Below are 22886 nucleotides of genomic sequence, written 5' to 3' on the forward strand. Positions count from 1 at the left end.
CACTCAGATACAAGAATAGTTCACTCTCAGGGTATTCTATTTTCTACTTTTATTCTGTCATGTATTTGGAATTAAAATTAAGTCACAAATTTCAGGTAAAATAGGATGATAAAATTTAATGATCACTAAAATTTCAAGTGGAATCTATTTTACTGGGCTTGGTTCTCTGCTCTCCTGAGGCCTCTTGATGTACTACATTGAAATCTGCAAATCTAATTGGCTGAGACCCTGCCTGACCCTAATACAGACTGCTAACATTTTATCTCTGCTGAGAACTCATACCAAATTTAAGGCTTGTTAAGTCTCTTCACCTTTTGACAAAATAGAGATTTTAATGAACCATTAAGTCACCTAGCCCTGAAAGGGGCAAAGTTGCCCATGGTCCATCCCCCATAATAACCCAGGTGTTGTTTTAAGTCATTGCTTAGGCCCATTATTCTTTAATCATACATCAGAAAAAAAAGAAAAAAAAACCAACAGATACACAAAGAGATCTGCCTACATTTTGAAGAATGTATCTTGGGAATAATAAGTTCATATGCATTACATTTTTGTTTCTGGAATTTTAGAAGCTCCATTATAACTTTCATGAGTCATCTGAAGGATAACGAAGATACTGAATTTACCTTCCAGTTGAATAAAGCCTTAAATAGGCCATCCCAACTTATCAATTTATTTAAATTGGGACTTCTAAAAATGTACTTCAGTATCTCCTAAGCAATTTAGAATCCCTGGGGAAATTTAAGAATTTCTTTTACCAAACCCTCAAGTCTTCTGGAGATCCAGTGGCAGAATCGAGCACCCCATATCACCCTCACCGTCCCTTCTGAAGTCATGCAGGGACTCTTAGCTATCCCTAGCCCCACTTTCTACCCAAATCTCTAAAATCCCCAAACCACTATGGAGTTAGAAAATCCAGGTTGGGCTTTCTACAGTCAGGCAAGATGATTGATGGCAAAACCACAGAAATTACCCAGTTGGTCTGACACTAGCCCAGTTTATAACATGTTGCCCACTAGGGGAGGACTGGCCATCTACTGAGACTGCTGGGCTAACATCCTATACTGTCAGCCTCTGCCAGGGCAATTAATTTGCCTGTGTCAGTTTTCTGTCTTTGGTGGTTTTTCTTGCCCAGTTTATCTCCAGTGATGTGACTGCTAGCTCTATACTGAAATTCTTTCCCATAATACAATATACTCATTAATATTTATTAGACTTGTTCCAAAAGAACCGAGAAATTCAAGTTCAATTTTTTTTTCTTCAAAACAGCACACTGCCATAGGCTACTCTATAAGCAGTTGAAATGAAGTAATGACTGAGAAAAAGATTATCTTCTCTTTCTGGCTCATTTCAAATGCTTTTGCCTAAGCACTATTAAAATAACAAAAATAAAATTGCACACCTGCCCCTTCACTCTCAAAACATTTCTAAAAAAATTAATAAAATCCTTCAAATGGAAGAACCCAGACTATTTTTAAAAGTTATCTAGGATAGAAATTAAATATAATTATGGGTCATTTGAAAAACAAGTCAATAATGCCACTTAATGTCCTTCAAGGCCATAGCTTCTGAAATGTCTTAAAAAATACTACTGTTTCAAAAAACATAAATACAATTTTTAAAAATTAAATGAACGATTCATCTCATTTTAAATGAAAGTACTGATACTGAAGAAAGTGTCCAGAAATACTTGTGACATTTATAGATCCTACTATTAAAATGTTCCCTGTTTCTGAAAATAATGAGACTGCTAGTAACATGTAGCCCATATATTCAATTTCATCCCTGCCACGTGCAACTGTTTCCCCTTTATCATTATATTTAGTAGCTATCCAAAGACAAAACACTTCCTTTAGCAAAATCATAACTGCCTAGTGGAAGAGAGGGGAAGGGAAGGAGACAGTGGGGGAGGGGGCCCTGAGTGCAGGTCTCGGGAGGGCAGCGATGTTTCTTCTTTCAGTGCTCAGCATGCAGTGCATAGCTGGGGCATAGCAGGTGCAAATAAACAGTTTACATATGGAACTGGTATTTTGGAGGACCTGCCAGATACCAAGGTTTATACATTTCTAATCATAGTTAATCCCCTCAATGGGCTTGTGAAGTCAGCAATATTACTATCCCTAATTTATAGACATGAATACGGCCTAAATGACCTAAGGATGGCCTAGTAAAAGATGAAGATGAACAGGAAAAATCATGTCCATAATCATCTATTTTTATCTCATTTAATATAAAACCAAAAAAATCAGATGATGGTAAGTTAGCATAAGAGGAGGGGTATGATCATATTTCAGATACTCTGTTAAGTGACTGTCATAGGTAGCAATTCGAAGCTTCTCATAACTAAGCATGATACTGTTTTGGTGTGCTGTGCATTCTGGGGTTCACAAAGTGACAAGGGGGAAAGCAAGAAATTGATGAGGGGTGAACCAGGTAGGCTGGAAATTTAAAAACTAAAAACAAATACAGCAGCAACACCTACCACTAGCAGCCATCACAAGCAAGGTGTCAGTCACTGAATACTATTCAATTAAATTGAAGAAAAATGTATTACCTTTTGTGTATGTTTCAGCCGATTTGCAGCAGATTAAGGAAGGGATTTGCTTATTTCAATGTACCTCAAACTCATATGCAAATAGGACTGTGATACTGCACCATACATTTGTAGTCAAAGACAATACTTTGTTTTTAAGAAGAGCAGCACACAATGTAACTGCAAATGAATGTCACAAAGAAAGAAAGAAAGAAAGAGTCAGACAGTGCTAAACTCCAGTGGAAAATTTTGGTAATTGCCACATGCATTGTAAAAATCGCTGTCAAATATGTTTGTCTCCATTGTCTGTGATTCCTCTAAAGACTGAAAAAACACTCCTCTCCGCTGCCCCCCGTCCCCACACCATTCGATCCTTTTCTATTCCCATAGATTCCTACCACTCACGACAAATAACTCACTTATTGATATTTTGTTCCAGTTCTACTTTCAAGGTGGGAGAATAGAGCGAAATAGAGAGAAGGGGGAGTGACAGTGAAAGTAAGTGTGTGTGTGTGTGTGTGTGTGTGTGTGTGTACGCGCGCGCGCCATGCGCGCGCATGAGTGTGTGTGTACACGAATGACAGAACTTGGAAGTAGACTACTAATTTAAAAAAAAAAACGAATTCTAGGACAGGCATGGTTGTTGCTTTGTTAATGGGTAGACCTTACAGAGAACCAGGAAATCAGTTCATTTCACTCGCACAGTCGTGCCCGACTCTTTTGAGACCCCATGGACAGCAGCACACCAGGCTTCTCGGCCCATCACCAATTCCCCAGAGCTTACTCAAATTCATGTCCATTGAGTCAGTGACGCCAACCACCCATCACATCCTGTGTCGTCCACTTCTCCTGCCTACAATCTTTCCCAGCATCAGCGTCTTTTCCAAGGAGTCAATTCTTCGCATCAGGTGGCCAAGTATTGGAGCTTCAGCTTTAGCATCAGTCCTTCTAATGAATATGCAGGACTGATTTCCTTTAGGATAGACTGGGATCTCCCTGCAGTACAAGGGACTCTCAAGAGTCTTCTCCAACACCACAGTTTAAAAGCATCAATACTTTGGTGCTCAGATTTCTTTTTAGTCCAACTCTCACATCCATACATGATAACAGGAAAAACCATAGCTTTGACCAGATGGACCATTGTTGGCAAAGTAATGTCTTTACTTTTTAATATGCTGTCTAGGTTGGTCATAACTTTCCTTCCAAGGAGCAAGTGTCTTTTAATTCCATGGCTGCAGTCACCATCTGCAGTGATTTTGGAGCCCAAGAAAATAAAGTCTGACACTGTTTCCATTTTTTCTCCATCTATTTGCCATGAAGTGATGGGACCAGATGCCATGATCTTAGTTTTCTGAATGCTGAGTTTTAAGGCAATTTTTTCACTTTCCTCTTCCGCTTTCATCAAGAGGCTCTTTAGTTCTTCTTCACTTTCTGACATAAGGGTGGTGTCATCTGCATATCTGAGGTTATTGATACTTCTTCCAGCAATGTTGATTCCATTGTGTCCTTCATCTAGCCTGGCTTTTCGCATGATGTACTATGCATATAAGTTAAGAAACCACAGTGACAATATACAGCCTTGATGTACTCCTTTCCTGATTTGGAACCAGTCTGTTGTTCCACATCCAGTTCTAACTGTTGCTTCTTTACCTACATACAGATTTCTCGAGGCAGGTCAGGTGGTCTGGTATTCCCATCTCTTGAAGAATTTTCCACAGTCTGTTGTGATCCACACAGTCAAAGGATTTGGCGTTGTCACTGAAGCAGAAGTAGATGTTTTTCTGGAACTCTCTTGCTTTTTCAATGATCCAACAGATGTTAGCAATTTGATCTCTGGTTCCTCTGCCTTTTCTAAATCCAGCCTGAACATCTGGAAGTTCCTGCTTCACGTACTGTTGAAGCCTGGCTTGGACAATTTTGAGCATTACTTTGCTAGTGAGTGAGATGAGTGTAATTGTGTGGTAGTTTGAGCCTTCTTTGGCATTTCCTTTCTTTGGGATTGGAATGAAAATTGACCTTTTCCAATCCTGTGGCCACTGTTGAGTTTTCCAAATTTGCTGGCATATCGAGTGCAGTACTTTCACAGCATCAGCTTTGAGGATTTGAAATAGCTCAACTGGAATTCCATCACCTCCACTAGCTTTGTTCATAGTGATGCTTCCTAAGGACCACTTGACTTCACATTTGAGGATTTCTGGCTCTAGGTGAATGATCACCTACTTTCGTCAATTTAAGTCTGAACAGGTGCCTGTAAATAAGAGACGGGTAGGGTGGTATTCAGGCTTCCCTGATGGCTCCATCTGCAGTGCAGGTGACTTGGGTTTGATCCCTGGGTCAGGAAGATCCCTTGGAGAAAGGAATGGCACTCCACTCCAGTATTCATGCCTGGAGAATTCCATGGACAGAGGAGCCTAGAGGGCTATAGTCAGACACAACTGAGCAATTAACACACACACACACACACACACACAAAGTGGTATTTATTTATTATTTAGTCAAATTTAATAGTGCTGTGAAATGATGCTTTTGAACTGTGGTTTTGGATAACACGTTTGAGAGTCCCTTGGACTGCAAGGAGATCCATCCAGTCCATCCTAAAGGAGATCAGTTCTGAGTATTCATTGGAAGGACTGATTCTGAAGCTGAAACTCCAATACTTTGGCCACCTGATGTGAAGAACTGACTCATTTGAAAAGACCCTGATGCTGGGAAAAATTGAAGGCGGGAGGAGAAGGGAACGACAGAGGATGAGATGGTTGGATGGCCTCACTGACTCGATGGACATGAGTCTGAGTAAACTCTGGGAGTTGGTGATGGACAGGGAGGCCTGGCGTGCTGCAGTCCATGGGGTTGCAAAGAGTCAGACACGACTGAGCGACTGAACTGAACTGAATGAGTAGTTACTATGGTGAGACACTATGCTACCCAGGTGATTTTTTGCCAAAGTGAATGACTTATTTCATAAATGACAGGACATTACAGTTTTTATTTTAAAATATTAGCTAAGTGGATTCAAGGACTGAACCATTTTTTATTCAGGTAATATATTTGTCATGCTTCCGGACATTATACTCTCTAGAATTTATTTTCTTTAGATCGTAGACTCCTTTGCAGGATTTTGATTCTTAGCCTATATTTAAGTGTTGGTGCGCCATAGGGTTAAGTTTTAATTTTTTTATCCGACATACTTCCCTGAGAGTTCTCATGGCTCCTATGACTTTTAGCATCATCCATAATATATGGATACCAGAACTGATGACACCAAATTCCACACATCCAGTTCAACAGAGGAACCCCTCTCTTACCATTGTTCCCTGGATGTTTTAAGGTACCCAAACCTAATACCATGAAAGCGAACTAATCAACTGTCCCTTATCTCACATCCATCCATGAAGTTGCCCAATCAAGAAACCTAAATGTCATTCTTAACTCTTTCCTTTAAAATTCCTAACAACCTAAAACTACTTTTCTGGTGACTCAGCTGGTAAAGAATCTGCTTGCAATGTGGGAGACCTAAGTTCAATCCCCAAGTTGGGAAGATCCTCTGGAGAAGGGAACGGCAACCCACTCTAGTATTCTTGCCTAGAGAAGTTCATGGACAGAGGAGCCTTATCCTCATCCATCAGAGGACAGACAAAATGAAAACCACAGTCACAGAAAACTAACCAAACTGATCACATGGTTCACAACCTTGTCTAATTCAGTGAAACTATGCTGGGCAGGGTCACCCAAGACGGACGGGTCATGATGGAGAGTTCTGACAAAACGTTGTCCACTAGAGAACGGAACGGCAAACGACTTTGCCTTGAAAACCCATGAACAGTACGAAAAGGCAAAAAGATAAGACACTGGAAGATGAACTCCCCAGGTCAGTAGGTGCCAAATATGCTAATGGAGAAGAGCAGAGAAATAGCTCCAGAGGGAATGAAGAGCCAAAGCAGAAACGACTGCCAGTTGTGGATGCATCTGGTGGTGAAAGTAAAGTCCGATGCTGTAAAGAGCAATATTGCATAGGAACCTGGAATGTTAGGTCCATAAATCAAGGTAAATTGGAAGTGGTCAAACAGGAGATGGCAAGAGTGAACATCAACATTCTAGGAATCACTGAACTATTTAAAATGGACTGGAATGGGCAATTTAAGTCTGAATGTGGCAATAAGGAGTTCATGATCTGAGCCACAGTCCGCTCCCAGTCTTGTTTTTGCTGACTGTATAGAACTTCTCCACATTTGGCTGCAAAGAATATAAGCAATCTGATTTCGGTGTCGACCATCTGGTGATGTCCATGTGTAAAGTCTTCTCTTGTGTTGTTGGGAGAGGGTGTTTGCTATGACCAGGGTGTTCTCTTGGCAAAACTCTATTAGCCTTTGCCCTGCTTCATTCTGTACTCCAAGGCAAAATTTGCCTGTTACGCCAGGTGTTTCCTGACTTCCTACTTTTGCATTCCAGTCCCCTATAATGAAAAGGACATCTTTTTTGGGTGTTAGTTCTAAAAGGTCTTGTAGGTCTTCGTAGAACCGTTCAAGTTCAGCTTCTTCAGTGTTACTGGTCGGGGCATAGACTTGGATTACTGTGATATTGAATTGTTTGCCTTGGAAACGAACAGAAATCATTCTGTTGTTTTTGAGATTGCATCCAAGTACTGCATTTCGGACTCTTTTGTTGACCATGATGGCTACTCCATTTCTTCTAAGGGATACCTGCCCACAGTAGTAGATTTAACGGTCATCTGAGTCAAATTCACCCATTCCAGTCCATCTTAGTTTGCTGATTCCTAGAATGTTGACGTTCACTCTTGCCATCTTCTGTTTGACCACTTCCAATTTGCCTTGATTCATAGACCTAACATTCCAGGTTCCTATGCAATATTGCTCTTTACAGCATCGGGCTTTGCTTCTATCACCAGTCACATCCAAGCTGGGTATTGTTTTTGCTTTGGCTCCATCCCATCATTCTTGCTGGAGTTATTTCTCCACTGATCCCCAGTAGCATATTGGGCACCTACCGACCTGGGGAGTTCATCTTTCAGTGTCCTATCTTTTTGCCTTTTCATACTGTTCATGGGGTTCTCAAGGCAAGAATACTGAAGTGGTTTGCCATTCCCTTCTCCAGTGGACCACATTCTGTCAGACCTCTCCACCACGACCCATCCGTCTTGGGTGGCCCCACATGGCATGGCTTAGTTTCATTCAGACAGACAAGGCTGTGGTCCGTGGGATCAGATTAGCTAGTTTTCTGTGATTATAGTTTCAGTGTGTCTACCCTCAGATGCCCTCTCGCAACACCTACCATTTTACTTGGGTTTCTCTTATGTTGGACGTGGGGTATCTCTTCACGCTGAAGAAAGTAGGGAAAACCACTAAAGCATTCAGGTATGACCTAAATCAAATCCCTTATGGTTGTACAGTAGAAGTGACAAATAGATTTAAGGGAATAGATCTGATAGACAGAGTGCCTCATGAACCATGGACAGAGGTTCATGACATTGTACAGGAGACAGGAATCAAGACCATCTCCATAGAAAAGAAATGCAAAAAAGCAAAATGGCTGTCTCAGGAGGCCTTACAAATAGCTGTGGAAAGAAGAGAAGCAAAAAGCAGAGGAGAAAAGGAAAGATATTCCCATCTGAACACAGAGTTCCAAAGAATAGCAAGGAGAGACAAGAAAGCCTCCCTCAGCAATCAATGCAAAGAAAGAGAGGGAAACAACAGAATGGGAAAGACTAGAGATCTCTTCAAGAAAATTAGAGATACCAAGGGAACATTTCATACAAAGATGGGCTCAATAAAGGACAGAAATGGTATGCACCTGACAGAAGCAGAAGATATTAAGAAGAGGTGGCAAGAATAAACAGAAGAACTGTACAAAAAAGATCTTCACGACCCAGAGAATCACGATGGTGTGATCACTGACCTAGAGCCAGACATCCTGAAATGTGAAGTCAAGTGGGCCTTAGAAAGCATCACTACGAACAAAGCTAGTGGAGGTGATGGAATTCCAGTTGAGCTATTTCAAATCCTCAAAGATGATGCTGTGAAAGTGCTGCACTCAATATGCCAGCAAATCTGGAAAACTCAGCAGTGGCCACAGGACTGGAAAAGGTCAATTTTCATTCCAATCCCAAAGAAAGGAAATGCCAAAGAATGCTCAAACTACCACACAATTGCACTCATCTCACATCCTAGTAAAGTAATGTTCAAAATTCTCCAAGCCAGGCTTCAGCAATATACGAACCGTGAATGTCCAGATGTTCAAGCTGGTTTTAGAAAAGGCAGAGGAACCAGAGATCAAACTGCCAACACCCTCTGGATCATCGAAAAAGCAAGAGAGTTCCAGAAAAACATCTATTTCTGCTTTATTGACTATGCCAAAGCCTTTGACTGTGTGGATCACAATAAACTGGGGAAAATTCTGAAAGTGATGGGAATACCAGACCATCTGACCTGTCTCTTGAGAAATCTATGCAGGTCAGGAAGACTGCAGGGAGAAATATCAATAACCTCAGATATGCAGATGTGAAGATCTGGCAGAAAGTGAAGAAGAACTAAAGAGCCTCTTGATGAAAGTGAAAGAGGAGAGTGAAAAAGTTGGCTTAAAGCTCAACGTTCAGAAAACTAAGATCACGGCATCTGGTCCAATCACTTCATGGGAAAGAGATGGGGAACAGTGGAAACAGTGTCAGACGTTATTTTTTGGGGCTCCAAAATCACTGCTGATGGTGACTGCAGCCTTGAAATTAAAAGACGCTTACTCCTTGGAAGGAAAGTTATGACCAACCTAGATAGCATATTTAAAAGCAGAGACACTACTTTGCCAACAAAGGTCCGTCTAGTCAAGGCTATGGTTTTTCCAGTGGTCATGTATGGATGTGAGAGCTGGACGGTGAAGAAAGCTGAGCGCCGCAGAATTGATGCTTTTGAACTGTGGTGTTGGGGAAGACTCTTGACGGTCCCTTGGACTGCAACAAGATCCAACCAGTCCATCCTAAGGGAGATCAGTCCTGGGTGTTCATTGGAAGGACTGATGTTGAAGCTGAAACTCCAATACTTTGGCCAACTCATGCGAAGAGTTGACTCATTGGAAAAGACCCTAATGCTGGGAAGGATGGGGGGCAGGAGGAGAAGGGGACGACAGAGGATGAGATGGTTGGATGGCATCACCGACTCGATGGAGATGGGTTTGGGTAAACTCCGGGAGTTGGTGATGGACAGGGAGCCCTGGCGTGCTGCGATTCATGGGGTCGCAAAGATTCGGATACGACTGTGCAACTGAACTGACTAACTGCAATGGGAAATTTAATTCAGAAGACCATTGTATCTACTACTGTTGGCAAGAATCCCTTAGGAGAAATGGAGTAGCCATCATAGTCAACAAAAAAGTCCAAAATGCAGTACTTGGGTGCAATCTCAAAAATGACAGAATGATTTCTGTTCATTTCCAAGGCAAACCATTCAACATCCCAGTAATACAAGTCTATATCCCAACTACTAATACTTAAGAAGCTGAAATTGAACAGTTCTATGAAGACCTACAGGACTTCTAGAACTAACACCCAAAAAAGATGTCCTTTTCATCATAGGGGACTGGAATGTAAAAGTAGGAAGTCAAGAAACACCTGGAGTAACAAGCGAATTTGGCCTTGGAGCACAAAATGAAAAAGGGCAAAGGCTAACAGAGTTTTACCAAGAGAATGCCCTCGTCATAGCAAACACCCTCTTCCAACAACACAAGGGACGACTCTACACATGGACATCACCAGATGGTCACTACCAAAATCAGACTGATTATATTCTTTGCAGCCGAAGGTGGAGAAGCTCTATACAGTCAGCAAAAACAAGACCGGGGGCGGACTGTGGCTCAGATCATGAACTCCTCATGCAAAATTCAGACTTATTTTGAAAAAAGTAGGGAAAACCACTAGAACATTCAGCTATGACCTAAATCAAATCCCTTACGGTTATACAGTGGAAGTGACAAGTAGATTCAAGGGATTAGTTCTGATAAACAGAGTGCCTGAAGAACTATGGACAGAAGTCCATGACATTGTACAAGAGGCAGTGATCAAGACCATCCCCAAGAAAAAGAAATGCAAAAAGGCAAAATGGCTATCTCAGGAGGCCTTACTAATAGCTGAGAAAAGAGGAGAAGCGAAAGGCAAAGGAGAAAAGGAAAGATACACCCAATGGAATGCAGAGTTCCGAAGAATAGCAAAGAGAGATAAGAAAGCCTTCCTCAGTGATCAGTGCAAAGAAATAGAGGAAAGCAACAGATTGGGAAAGACTAGAGATCTTTTCAAGAAAATTAGACATACCAAGGGAACATTTCATGCAACGATGGTCTCAATAAAGGACAGAAATGGTATGGACCTAACAGAAGCAGAAGATATTAAGAAGAGGTGGCAAGAATACACAGAAGGACTATACAAAATAGATCTTCACGATCCACATAATCACAATGGCGTGATCTCTCACCTAGAGCCAGACATTCACATTCCTGGAATGTGAAGTCAAGTGTGCCTTAGGGAGCATCACTACAAACAAAGCTAGTGGAGGTGATGGAATTTGGGTTGAGGTATTTCAAATCCGAAAAGATGATGCTGTGAAAGTGCTGCACTCAATATGCCAGCAAATTTGGAAAACTCAGCAGTGGCCATGGGGCTGGAAAAGGTCAGTTTTCATTCCAATCCGAAAGAAAGGCAATGCCAAAGAATGCTCAAACTACTGCACAATTGCACTCATCTCACACGCTAGCAAAGTAATACTCAAAATTCTCCAAGCTATGTTTCAACAGTACATGAACCAAGAACTTCCAGATGTTCCAGCTGGATTTAGGAAAGGCAGAGGAACCAGAGGTCAAATTGCCAACATCTGCTGGATCATCGAAAAAGCAAGAGAGTTCCGGAAAAACATCTACTTCTGCTTAAGTGACAACTCCAAAGCCTTTGACTGTGTGGATCACAACAAACTGTGGAAAATTCTTCAAGAGATGGGAATATCAGACCATCTGATCTGCCTCCTGAGAAATATGTATGCATGTCAAGAAGCAACAGTTAGAACTGAACATGGGACAATGGACTGGTTCCAAATTGAGAAAGGAGATTGTCAGGGCTGCATACTATCACCCTTTTTATTTAACTTATATGCAGAGTACATCATGCTAAATGCTGGGCTGGATGAAGCACAAGCTGGAATTAAGATTGCCAGGAAAAATACCAACCACCTCAGATATGTAGATGACACCAACTTTATGGCAGAAAGCGAAGAGGAACTAAAGAGCCTCTTGATAAAAGTGAAAAAAGAGAATGAAAAAGCTGGCTTAAAACTGAAAATTCAAAACATAAAATCATGGCAGCTGGTCCCATCACTTGATGGCAGTTAGATGGAAAACAATGGAGACAGTGACAGACTTTATTTTTTGCACCTCCAAAATCACTGTAGATAGTGAATGCAGCCATGAAATTAAAAGACACTTGCTCCTTGGAAGAAAAGCTATCACATACCTTGAAAACATACTAAAAAGCAGCGACGTTACCTTGCTGACAAAGGTTGGTCTGTATAATCAAATCTATAGTTTTTCCAGTAGTCATGTATGAGAGTGAGAGTTGCACCATAAAGAAGGCTAGCGTTGAAGAGTAATGGTTTCGAACTGTGGTGTTGGAGAAGACTCTAAAGAGTCCCTTGGACAGCAAGGAAATCAAACCAATTAATCCTAAAGGAAATCAATCCTGAATATTCATTAGAAGGACTGATACTGAAGCTGAAGCTCCAATACTTTGGCCACCTGCTGCAAAGAGCCGACTCATTGGAAAATACTCTGATGCTGGGAAAGATGGAAGGCAGGAGGAGAAGGGGACAACTGAGGACGAGATGGTTGGATGGCATCACTGACTCAATGGACATGAGCTTGAGCAAGCTCCGGGAGATAGTGAAGGACAGGGAAGCCTAACGTGCTGCAGTCTATGGGGTAGCAAAGAGTTGGACACGACTGAGTGTCTGAATAACAACAACAATCTAACAGTGCCCTAAATTTTTATACCGTAAAACATATTAAGAAACCACCCATGCCTCTTCACTCTCTCTGCTACCAGCCAATTCAAGTCAGCATCATCTCTTCCCAATATTCTCACAAACATTTGCTTAATCGGCCTCTCTGGTTTCAATCTTGCCCGCCCCCAGTGATTTTAGAATTTGCAGCCAGTTGCTTGGTAAAAATGTAAATTTGATCATATTGCTGTCCTGTTTGAAACTCTTTACTAAAGGGTTTTCCATATACTAAAGGTAGAATTCCAACTCCTTTATGAGATCCTTTAGACCTCTATTTATCTTACAAATTCTTGTCTTGTCTCTCCTCTTTCAGATGCTACATTCCACCATATTGATAGTCTCTCAGTTCTTTAAAAATGATATTGATTCCTTAGGTCCTCCCATATCCTTCCAACTGCCTAGAACTTATTTTTATTCTACAACTACCAATGCTAACTCTTGGTTATTGTTTAAACACTGGCTTCCTTTGAGAAGCCTACCTGGATTGCCACTCCAACATTGCTCTTCCTACCCACTTTCAACCCTCTTTACCTGCACCCAACTCACCCTTATGTCCAACAAAGATGGGGGTTGTTATATGTTCCCACAATGATGTATACATTCTAACATAATTTTTAACATTATAAACACCTACTTAAATTTTTTTCATTAATTTTGGTATAAAAGGGCAACAAACTACCCAGTAGAAGTAGCTTGTCCAGTACAGTGCCTTGCGTAGAACTGGTGCTCAGTGAATATTTATTTCTTCAATGAGTAAATGGAGCACTTTTGACTTATAGGAACTGGGAAGTGTTTAGAGATAAATAAACACCCCCTACCCTTAAGGAGGATAACATTAAATGCAGAATGGCTGTTATATATAATTATATGATGATAATGAGTAAATAAAATTGACTTCAATTTGGATACATGGGGATTTGCTAACATGGTAAATTGGAATTAAATATTTAGCTCTCCCTTCTGGGATAATCTAACCACACTAAACACTTTTGGAAGACAGTTTTATGATTTTATATTACAGATGAGAAAATAGGCACAGCAAAGTTAATTGAGTTACTCAAGGTTACCCAGTGAATCAGAAGCAGAGCCAAGTTGTCAATATCTAGTACTTAGGGCTATCATTTTTAAAAACCATTTTGTCTTTTTCTGTGATTGTCAGACTTCAATCTGTATACTTTAACAGTCTTCTCAAAAATATTCCTTGTACTATTTATATTTGCGTATGGAAATTCACGAATGGAGGTACTTTGCAATGCATTTTCTTCTAGTCTTTAAAATGCAAGGCTTTCTGGGATGTGTCTCTGCACTCCTGTACACTCTGAGGTATTCCCTTCTTTGTTCTTAACAGAGTGTTCATGTTGGGCACTAATTGCCACCACAAAGTGCCAATGTTGAACTCTTCTGCACTGGACCTCATATTGGATACTCTACATTTTTAACTGCCCATAGTGAGTTGGCTGGTGCATTCCATTGCACTCAATGGACATTCTGGCGGAAAATGCTGCCAGTACTTAATAAATATTTGAGAAGCAACACAGGCTATTAAATTTAACAGGATTTCTAGTTCCAACATTCATATTGTGAGAGAAATAAACTCAAAAAGGTTTATGATGCCATTTCAAAAGGCCAGATATGTACTAAGTACTCAATAAATATGCTTATATGTGGTATTCTAGGGCTAAAGGCAAACATAGTGCATAATCAAAAGGCATCAGAAAGCCTTTATCACCTTTTCACTATATACAGTTAGTGTATAAACTTTCACTCTTTATAACAACAAATATTGCTGATACTAATTTCTCAGAGTAGGGCAAGTATACACTTGAGATTTTTTCCCCTAGCCCCAGACTGGACCAACCAGGGCTCTTTCTTTTCATACCTGAATATAGTACAAGGTGTTAAAAGAATTTAAGCTGTATATACTGTGGCTAACACATGCAACTTTTATTAGGTATGCAGTAATAAAATTAGGTATTTTATTAGGTATACTACACTCCTCTGAATCATTTTTTCAGATCAGTTATACAATTTTCTCTCACCAGATACATTATCAAATAGAAGAATCTCCAATAAGAGAACATTTCCCTTGCTCTGTGAGCTTTGCTTAACCCGCCCTTTGTTCACCAGAAGCAAACATCTCTACCCCTAAAGCACTCAAGCCAGCTCATTATATCAGTCTCCAGCCCCGCCTTGTGGCTCCAAAATCAGGAAGAACTCTAAATGTCCAAAGTATTTACTGTTCTTAATCCCCAGTGTGATGTTAAATGAATTGGTTCTGTCATGTGAGTATAACTGGTTATGTTTCCCCTAATAAAGATAGACACTCGAGTTACCCATTTGTAAGTCAGCCTATGTAAAAGGAAGAGAGAACTTCTGTCAGATGCTAAGTTAACATCAATTGCTCACACCATGGAAATGTCAATTAAAATTTGAATGCAATCTTTCAAACACAATTTTCCAGTCCAAGAAATGTGCATACATCCATAGTGAATTGAGAGGCATACAAAGGTAAAGTATTAAGCTCAACAGATGTGTTAATATTATTGGTTGGTCACTGGTAATAATAGGATGATATTTGTAGAGTCAGAATACTTTTGATTTCACTTGAAAATGTAGATTCCATGAATTCATTCTCATTCATTAGCTCTGTTTGAGGGGAAAGGACTTTACAGAGATGTTGCTTCATTTCTGAATGCTACAGTTCCTACTAAGCTCTACCAAGAAAAAATGGTTTCTTTCAAGGGCAGCATAGAGATGGAGTTGGCTTCCTGCTTTCAGAGATTATGAATGCTCTCAAACACTTCCAAAATAAAGTAAATTCCAAGCTGGGTTTTAAAGATTATTTTTTAAACTCCATTTGCCATAGTGGTCTGAATGTGACTATGATAAAGGCTAACAGAGTGAAAACAAATGTTTAAACCAAAGGTACCTGCCCATTGGAGAATTTACCTGCAGAGATTCCATTTCTTCATCTTTTCTGTGAGTCTCCTCCAGCAGATCTAAAATAAGAAAGTAAAATATCGGTTAGAATATAATGTATAAATGCATTGCCTCTTAGTATCAAAAGTGATTCAGTCAGTAGCTTGCATAAACTATTGCCTAGAAAGAGAATTTGATGTTGAAGTATGAGAAACAACAAGATAGGAATGCCCTCCGATCCCAGCTGATGACACGTGGCAGAGATCTGGGCCCCGCCATGCCTAAGCTAACTGAGAAGCCCTGGGCAATCTGAGGTCTGGCGGAGATACCAGAAAATGAGACCAACTCAAGTACAAATCTAACATCATACCAATGCTTTAGAAATTTGGTCTAATGCTTATGTAACTCAAAAACAATACAAAATTTTCTTAAAACAAAAACGTTTTTCTTTTGAAAGAAAAAAACAGAGACAAACCATTTGCTCTAAAATAAGCTCCCAAGCCAAGTTCCACCTCCAGAGTCAATTTTTACAACCAAATTAAAACACCCTGGAATAATGGGTTGTTATTAATGGAAAGAGAACATCCCCTTAACTGTAAAGTCATATTAATTATCGTTTCACACTGAGAGGGTGGGAAGCACTGAAGCCACATCTGACCAACCGTCTGGCACCATCTCAGAGAAATCAGTGGCTGGAAGGTAAGGTAGTCAGCTCAATAGAGTTCTGTCTAAGTGCATGTGTACGGGCATGGTGTCTCAGTGTCCTACATTAATTTATGAACTGGCTATAAAGGAAAATGCATTTGGCAAGCAAAATTTTCTGCCTGCAGCCATACCACCCTGTGCTATGATCTTATTAGATCTCGCAAACCTAAAGAGGGCTGGGCTGACTTAGAACTTGGATGAAAACTGGTAAAAAATACCTACAGCAGCGCACATTAGTATTAGTGTTTGCCTTACTCTGTGATGTATATAGCTTACCAAGAGGCTGTGCTGCATAAAAGGAAAATACAACATACTGAAGTCCAATGCATATCCCAGAAAAGCAAATGCAAATGTTTTTAGCAAATGCTACTAGATGGAGCAGGAAACAGTAGTATAGTGGGTAACAAGTTACACTGATCTGTGTCATAACTGGGAGGGCAATATCCTGAAACTTCAGGAGACCTGGTAGACAATATAATTGATGGTGATGACTTTTTGAGACTGCATAGTGAAGAGAAATACAGAGGAATGGCAGGCAATCCGCTTAAGACACAATGTACTGGGATTAGGGATAAAAGCCAGGTTATGCTTTGTACCTGTAGATGGCTGATGTTGGTTTCCAAAGCACCCATGATCAGAGTTACATTAAGAAAGTTACAAGAGAATGTCAATGTATTAGGGTTTTATGTTTAAAGGTTTTTTGTTGGCACATCAGAATTTTTAGCTATATGTACGGAGAAGGCAATGGCAACCCACTCCAGTCCTCTTGCCTGGAAAATCCCATGGATGGAGGAGCCTGGTAGGCTGCAGTCCATGGGGTCGCTGGGAGTCGGACACGACTGAGCGATTTCACTTTCACTTTTCACTTTCATGCATTGGAGAAGGAAATGGCAACCCACTCCTGTACTCTTGCCTGGAGAATCCCAGGGACGGGGGAGCCTGGTGGGCGGCCGTCTCTGGGGTCGCACAGAGTCGAACACGACTGAAGCGACTTAGCAGCAGCAACAGAAACCAACTGGCGACATGGTAAGTTAAGTGTCCTCAATCATTCCACTTCCTTTATCCTTACTTATCCACATTGTGACGCTGCAGCTACTTTCATCAAGATGTCACGTGTATTTTGCATCTAAGCTTACTGCCCGACTTGATCTGGTAAATAGAATATAGCAGAAGAAAGTGTGTGCTGATCCACACTGAGAGTTCAAAGGGCCTTATGCATTTTCACTTTTCTCCATGGTATTCTGTCACTACTATTTGAACAAGCCCAGGCCAGCCCACTAGGTGACAAGAGACATATGGTCCAGGATGCTTTCCACTCCTGAAACTCTGCAGGTTGCCCCAACTGGTAGCCAGCAAATAACCAGAAGCCAGATGACTTACTGTTAGTCACCTGGTTTTATAAAAGAAAAATACAACATGCAGAAATTCGATGTATATCCCAGAAAGGCAAATGCAAATGTTTTCAGCAAATGCTGCTAGATGGAGCAGCAAACCGTAGTATAGTGGGTAACAAGTCACACTGGTCTGTGTTGTAACTGGGAGGGCAATATCCTGAAACTTCAGGAGACCTGGTAGATGATATAACTGATGGTGATGGGAGCCAACTGAGACCAGACAAACTTCCCAGCTGAGCTCAGTACCAATTTTCAACTCATGGAATTATGACTTATGGAATAAATGTAATTGGGGGTTGTTTTGGTACATAGCACATGCTCACTGATAGTAATCACCTGCTAACTGAACAGCAAGCATTCAGACTTTATTAGAAGGATATAAGATTAATTAACCAATACATCTAATAACAACAGATAATAGAAAAACTGATCCAGATTCTGGAGAGAAAAACAACTGATCTGGGTGGGTAGGAATGTAGGTAGCATGAACTAATGGGCATGTTATACTGGGTAACACTAATCTTCACGTTACTCCACTCAAGATGGAATTCCATACAGAGAAGAGCTAATGAGACTAGCTTAGATCTCTTGCTTACTGCTTGGCCAAGGGAAAGTATGAACACTTTTCACTGATAATCCCAGAAGAATTGGATGAAGACCAGTAAGGACTGCTTCCAAACATCAGGGTACTATTAACAAGAGAAGGAGGTATGGATATCAGACAGGCCAAAACAACAGATGGTTTTAGCAATTGTATCTTCAGCACAACTCTCTTCAATATTTGTGAAACATAAATTACTTCAATATCTTGGCTATTGTAAATAATGCTTCAATAAACATGGGGCTGAATATATCTTTTTGGATTTAGTGTTTTCATTTTCTTCAGATAAATACCCAGAAGGTGGATTGTAGGATCATGTGGCTGTTGTAGTTTTAATTTTTTGAGGCACCTCCAAACTATTACCCACAATGGTTGCACTAACTTACATTCTAACAGTGCACAAGGGTTCCCTTTTCTTCATATCCTTGCCAATATTTGTTTCTGTTACCTTCTTGATAATAACCATGTTAACAGGTGTGAGGTGATGTCTCATTATGGTTTTGATTTGCATGTCCCTGATGATTAGTGATGTTAAGCATCTTTTTAAGTCTACACTGGCCATCTGTGTATCTCCCTTGGAAAAATGTCTATTCAGCTCCTCTGCCCATTTTTTAAATCAGATTTTTTTTTTGAAATTGAGCTGTCTGAGTTCTTTATATTTATATAATTTAGATATTAACTCCTTATCAGATATATCATTTCCAAATATCTTCTCCCCCACAGTGGGTTGCTTTTTTGTTGATGACTTCCTTTGCTCTGCAAAAGCTTTTCAGTCTGATGCAGTCCCATTTTTTTTTTTTATTATTGCCCTTGCCTGAGGAGACACATCCAAAAAATACTGCTAAGCTATCCTTATGTTTTCTTCTAGGAGTCTTATCGTTTCAGGTCTTATCAAGCCTTTAACTCATTTTTAGTTTATTTTTGAATATTGTGTAAGAAAGTATCTGTGAATCAATAAAGAAGATGTGATACATATATATGATGAAATATTAGCCATAAAAAAAGGAATGAAATCTTGCCATTTGTAACAACACAGATGGACCTAGAGGGTATTATGCTAAGTGAAATAAGTCAGAGAAAGACAAATGCCATATTATTTCACTTATATGTGGAATCTAAAAACAAATCCATAACACCAAACAAAACAAAACAGACAAGCTCATGGATACAGAGAACAAACTGGTAATGTCTAGGGCTGGGTGGGAGGGTTGGGGGAAATAAGTGAAAGGGATTAAGAGGTATAAACTTCCAGTTATAAATAAGTCATGGTGATGGAATGTATGGTATAGAGAATATTGTCAATAAAACTGTAACAGCTTTGCATGATGACAATGTTTACTAAACATATTGTGGTGATCAATCTGTATTGTATATAATTGTTAATTTACTACGTTGTATTGTTTTTGTTCCATCGCTAAGTTGTGTCTGACTCTTTGTGACCCCATGGACCACAGCACACCAGGCTTCCTTGTCCTTCACCAATTCCCAGAGTTGGCTCAAACTCATGTCCATTGAATTGGTGATGCCATCCAACCATCTCATTCTCTGTCACCCTCTTCTCCTGCCCTCAATCTGAAACTAATACAATATTGTATGTCAACTAAACTTCAATTAAAATTATTTTTGAATAAAAAAGTATTTGTGAGATACAAAATCACTACTGTGTCACTATGTGACCATGATCATTTTTCTCCACTACTTACCAATATAGGAGGTTCTCAGAGGTGAACCCCTTGTGATGAATGACATGGCTTAATGAATCAGTGGAGCTGGAATGGTGGATAGTGGGGTATAACAACCATTAAAGAAAACGGATCTTGTTCTTCCAGGGTCAACTTGGTATGGCAAACACCAAACTTCTTAGCTAAAACTTAACTGGATAAGTAATGGGTTTTGAATCTCTTATATAGCCAAACTCAACTCCCACGTTTGATAAAATACGTATGTAAAGGAGTTCAGTCTATCGTCAGGACTTCATAGAACTATCACAATTTAAAAATTATGCTCTCAATTTTCTTCAAATGCATAAAGGTGACACTGCTTTTCCAAAAAGCTGATACCAGTGGCAATGCTTGATTTTGAGTGACTTTACAAAACTACCAAGGAATTCCTATAATTGACTTAAAATATAGAACTCCCCTTCTGTTCACTCCCACTGATTTTCATCCCAGCTTCTATCAAGAGTATAACTGGACAGCTGTTCTTTTTCTGTCTCTATGTCAAATCCCTACATTTTGAGAACTTCATGTTCTTCTCCACGTGGTTCCTATGAAACTTTCAGTCAAAAGGCCAATCTCTCTGGCCAGAAAATTAGGTCATGACCCAGACTGGCCTGTCAGGGCACCTTACCTTCCCAAGCATATAAGCTAAGCAAATGCCAGCAGGAATCCTTTTTTTAGGGAATAATATGGATTCCAAGAACTCTCCTTCTGAACCTGCAAGCTTAGATAAGCCTGGTGCTTCCAAGGTGCTATTTCTCCTATGTCAAAGGAATGTGTACAAACAATGAAGCTGGCAGGGAAGAAAACAGAGTCAAGAAACAGAATTGGCTGAGGATAAGATCCACCCTTATCTGAAGGCCACATAACTACTTCTAATGTTTTTCTTTTTCTTTTTTTTCAGTAGTAGCTGCATTGCTGTCATTACTAAAAGTCTCTGGGGATGTGGTTGTGTTGAACCTTCTTATCTCTGTGCAGAAACTTGGAGAACTTGGGGTTAGCAAGAACTTTGTATTTCACAGTGAAACATTTCATTCTGTAATAAATAGATGAAGACATGCCGCTCCAAGAAGGCAAACTATTTGCCTACAAATACCTAGCACTATAGCCACAGCTAGAGCTCTGCTCTCATGTCTTCCTAGCTCATTTCTTTAGTACCACTCAGTACTTAACTGCATCCTTCTTCATATGGTTATTTTTATTTTTAAAAAATAATTTTAAAATGTATTTATTTATGGCTTCACTGGGTCTTCGTTGCTGCCCATGGATTTTCTCGAATTGCAGTGAGCAGGGGCTACTCTCCAGTTGTGGTGAGAGGGCTTCCCATTGTGATGGCTTCTCTCGTGGAGCTCTGGCTTCAGCTGCTCCAAGGCATGTGGGACCTTCCCAGATTGAACCCATGTCCCCTGCATTGGCAAATGGATTCTTAACCACTGGATGACCAGGGAAGTTCCATATGGTTATTTTTTAAGTGCACACATTCGTATTCATCTCACTTATCTTAGGAGGCCACTGATGTCAACGATGAGGGCTTTGATGTCGTTATACCCAGAGCTTCCCTAACCACTGCTTAAGTACCTTTGTTACTTAACTCAGGTCCCCAAAATACCCTTCTCTGCCTATATCATTTCTTTATTCATTTGCTCACTTGCTAGGTGCATTACTCAAGTACATGCATTTGGAATGATACACAGGGCTATTAACCTGTGCTGATGAAAAACGGTGACTAGGCATCGCCGAGAAGGGACTGCTCTACTGCAAACAGACATGAGATGGGAGAACATAGATGAGACCTTTGGGCAGCTGACGTTACACAATGCTGTGACAATTGAGCGTGCTGCGACACCTGGTTCTAATGAGCAAACTTGCTGTTTGTTCTTCCCAGCTTTAGAACAAAATGATCAGCATGGAAAAAGCTGAAGGGCTTCTCTGCTCCCTTGCTCACCACTGGCATGTTCCTGTTTTGCTTTATTATTCTCTGGTTTGCTGTTCAACACAAACAGCAATTCAACTGCCATGCAAATTGCTGTGGCTAAATGTGCTTCCATCAACATTAGTAAATGAGAGATTTTTTTTGATGAAAAGGGCAGCCATCCTGTGTATTTTTTTTGGACTAGCTTGGGCCAGTTTAAATGAGCTGATACTAACTCATTATGACATATGGTTATTAGAGGAGGGAAAAGGTCTCACTTAAAAAAGCCGGACATTATGGATGAGAAGCAGAGAATCCTGTTGTTCTGTTTTGTTTTCTTCCACATTGCATTTCTCTGGCACACACCGGGTAATACATCATGATCATGTTTCTGGCAAAGACTGTCTTCCACCACTTCCTTTGCAACTAGTGGTCTGGCTATTTAAGGAGGTTTGACACTTTTTAAATGTTGATTCTGGTTCCTAGTAGCCAAGGAAACAGATAGGTTGTTTGTTTAATTGCTTTTAAAAGGAGAATCCTGTTCAGGTGTGCATAAGTCATCTAGCAGCTTGACCCTTCACAGAAAGGTTGGAGATCAAGCTTAGAAAGAAACAGGTTTTTGTTTTTTTCCCCTAAATTTTATTATAAAATCTCATCCATATTATAACTCAGCCTAGTTGGTAATGGAGAGAAAGTTCTAGAAACAAGGGTTTCAGACTCAGCAGCATTTATAACAACAGCACTGGACACAGTAGCAGTGGCAGAAGAATATGGTGAAATAGTGACTGCTATTTAGGGAAAAGCATTTAGTTTCTGGCTCCTGTATCCCATTTAGTAATTTAGTGCTCCTTTTCAATGCTACTCTACGTATCCTAACATTTGTGGAAAACAATGTGATGTGAAAGTAGCTCAGACGTGTCCAACTCTTTGCGACTCGATGGACTGTACAGTTCATGGAATTCTCCAGGCCATAATACTGGAGTGGGTAGCTGTTCCCTTCTCCATGGGACCTTCCCAACCCAGGGATCGAACCCATGTCTCCCGCATTGCAGGCGGATTCT

At 40.3% G+C, this 22886-nt stretch overlaps 1 protein-coding gene across 34 annotated transcripts in view; it reads right to left on the reverse strand.

Annotated features, from left to right (window-relative positions):
- The window catches only part of CEP128 (centrosomal protein 128), a 459693-nt gene that overhangs the window by 83184 nt on the left and 353623 nt on the right, over positions 1-22886 (reverse strand). For 31 of the 34 annotated variants that reach the window (XR_014059627.1, XR_014059626.1, XR_014059635.1 and 28 more), the window contains one exon: positions 15526-15575. Coding sequence is in view for 18 of the 34 variants with exons in the window: in XM_081510600.1 (XP_081366726.1) it covers positions 15526-15575 (50 nt within the window). In the remaining 16 variants the exon portion in view is untranslated. Of the gene's footprint in view, positions 1-15505; positions 15576-22886 lie in introns of all 34 variants that reach the window. The other 3 variants (XR_014059628.1, XR_014059641.1, XR_014059637.1) reach the window with 1 other exon arrangement.

The sequence above is a fragment of the Giraffa tippelskirchi genome, chromosome 7, assembly GCF_054371585.1.
Source record: "Giraffa tippelskirchi isolate mGirTip1 chromosome 7, T2T-mGirTip1v1.2.pri, whole genome shotgun sequence".
NCBI lineage: Eukaryota > Metazoa > Chordata > Mammalia > Artiodactyla > Giraffidae > Giraffa > Giraffa tippelskirchi.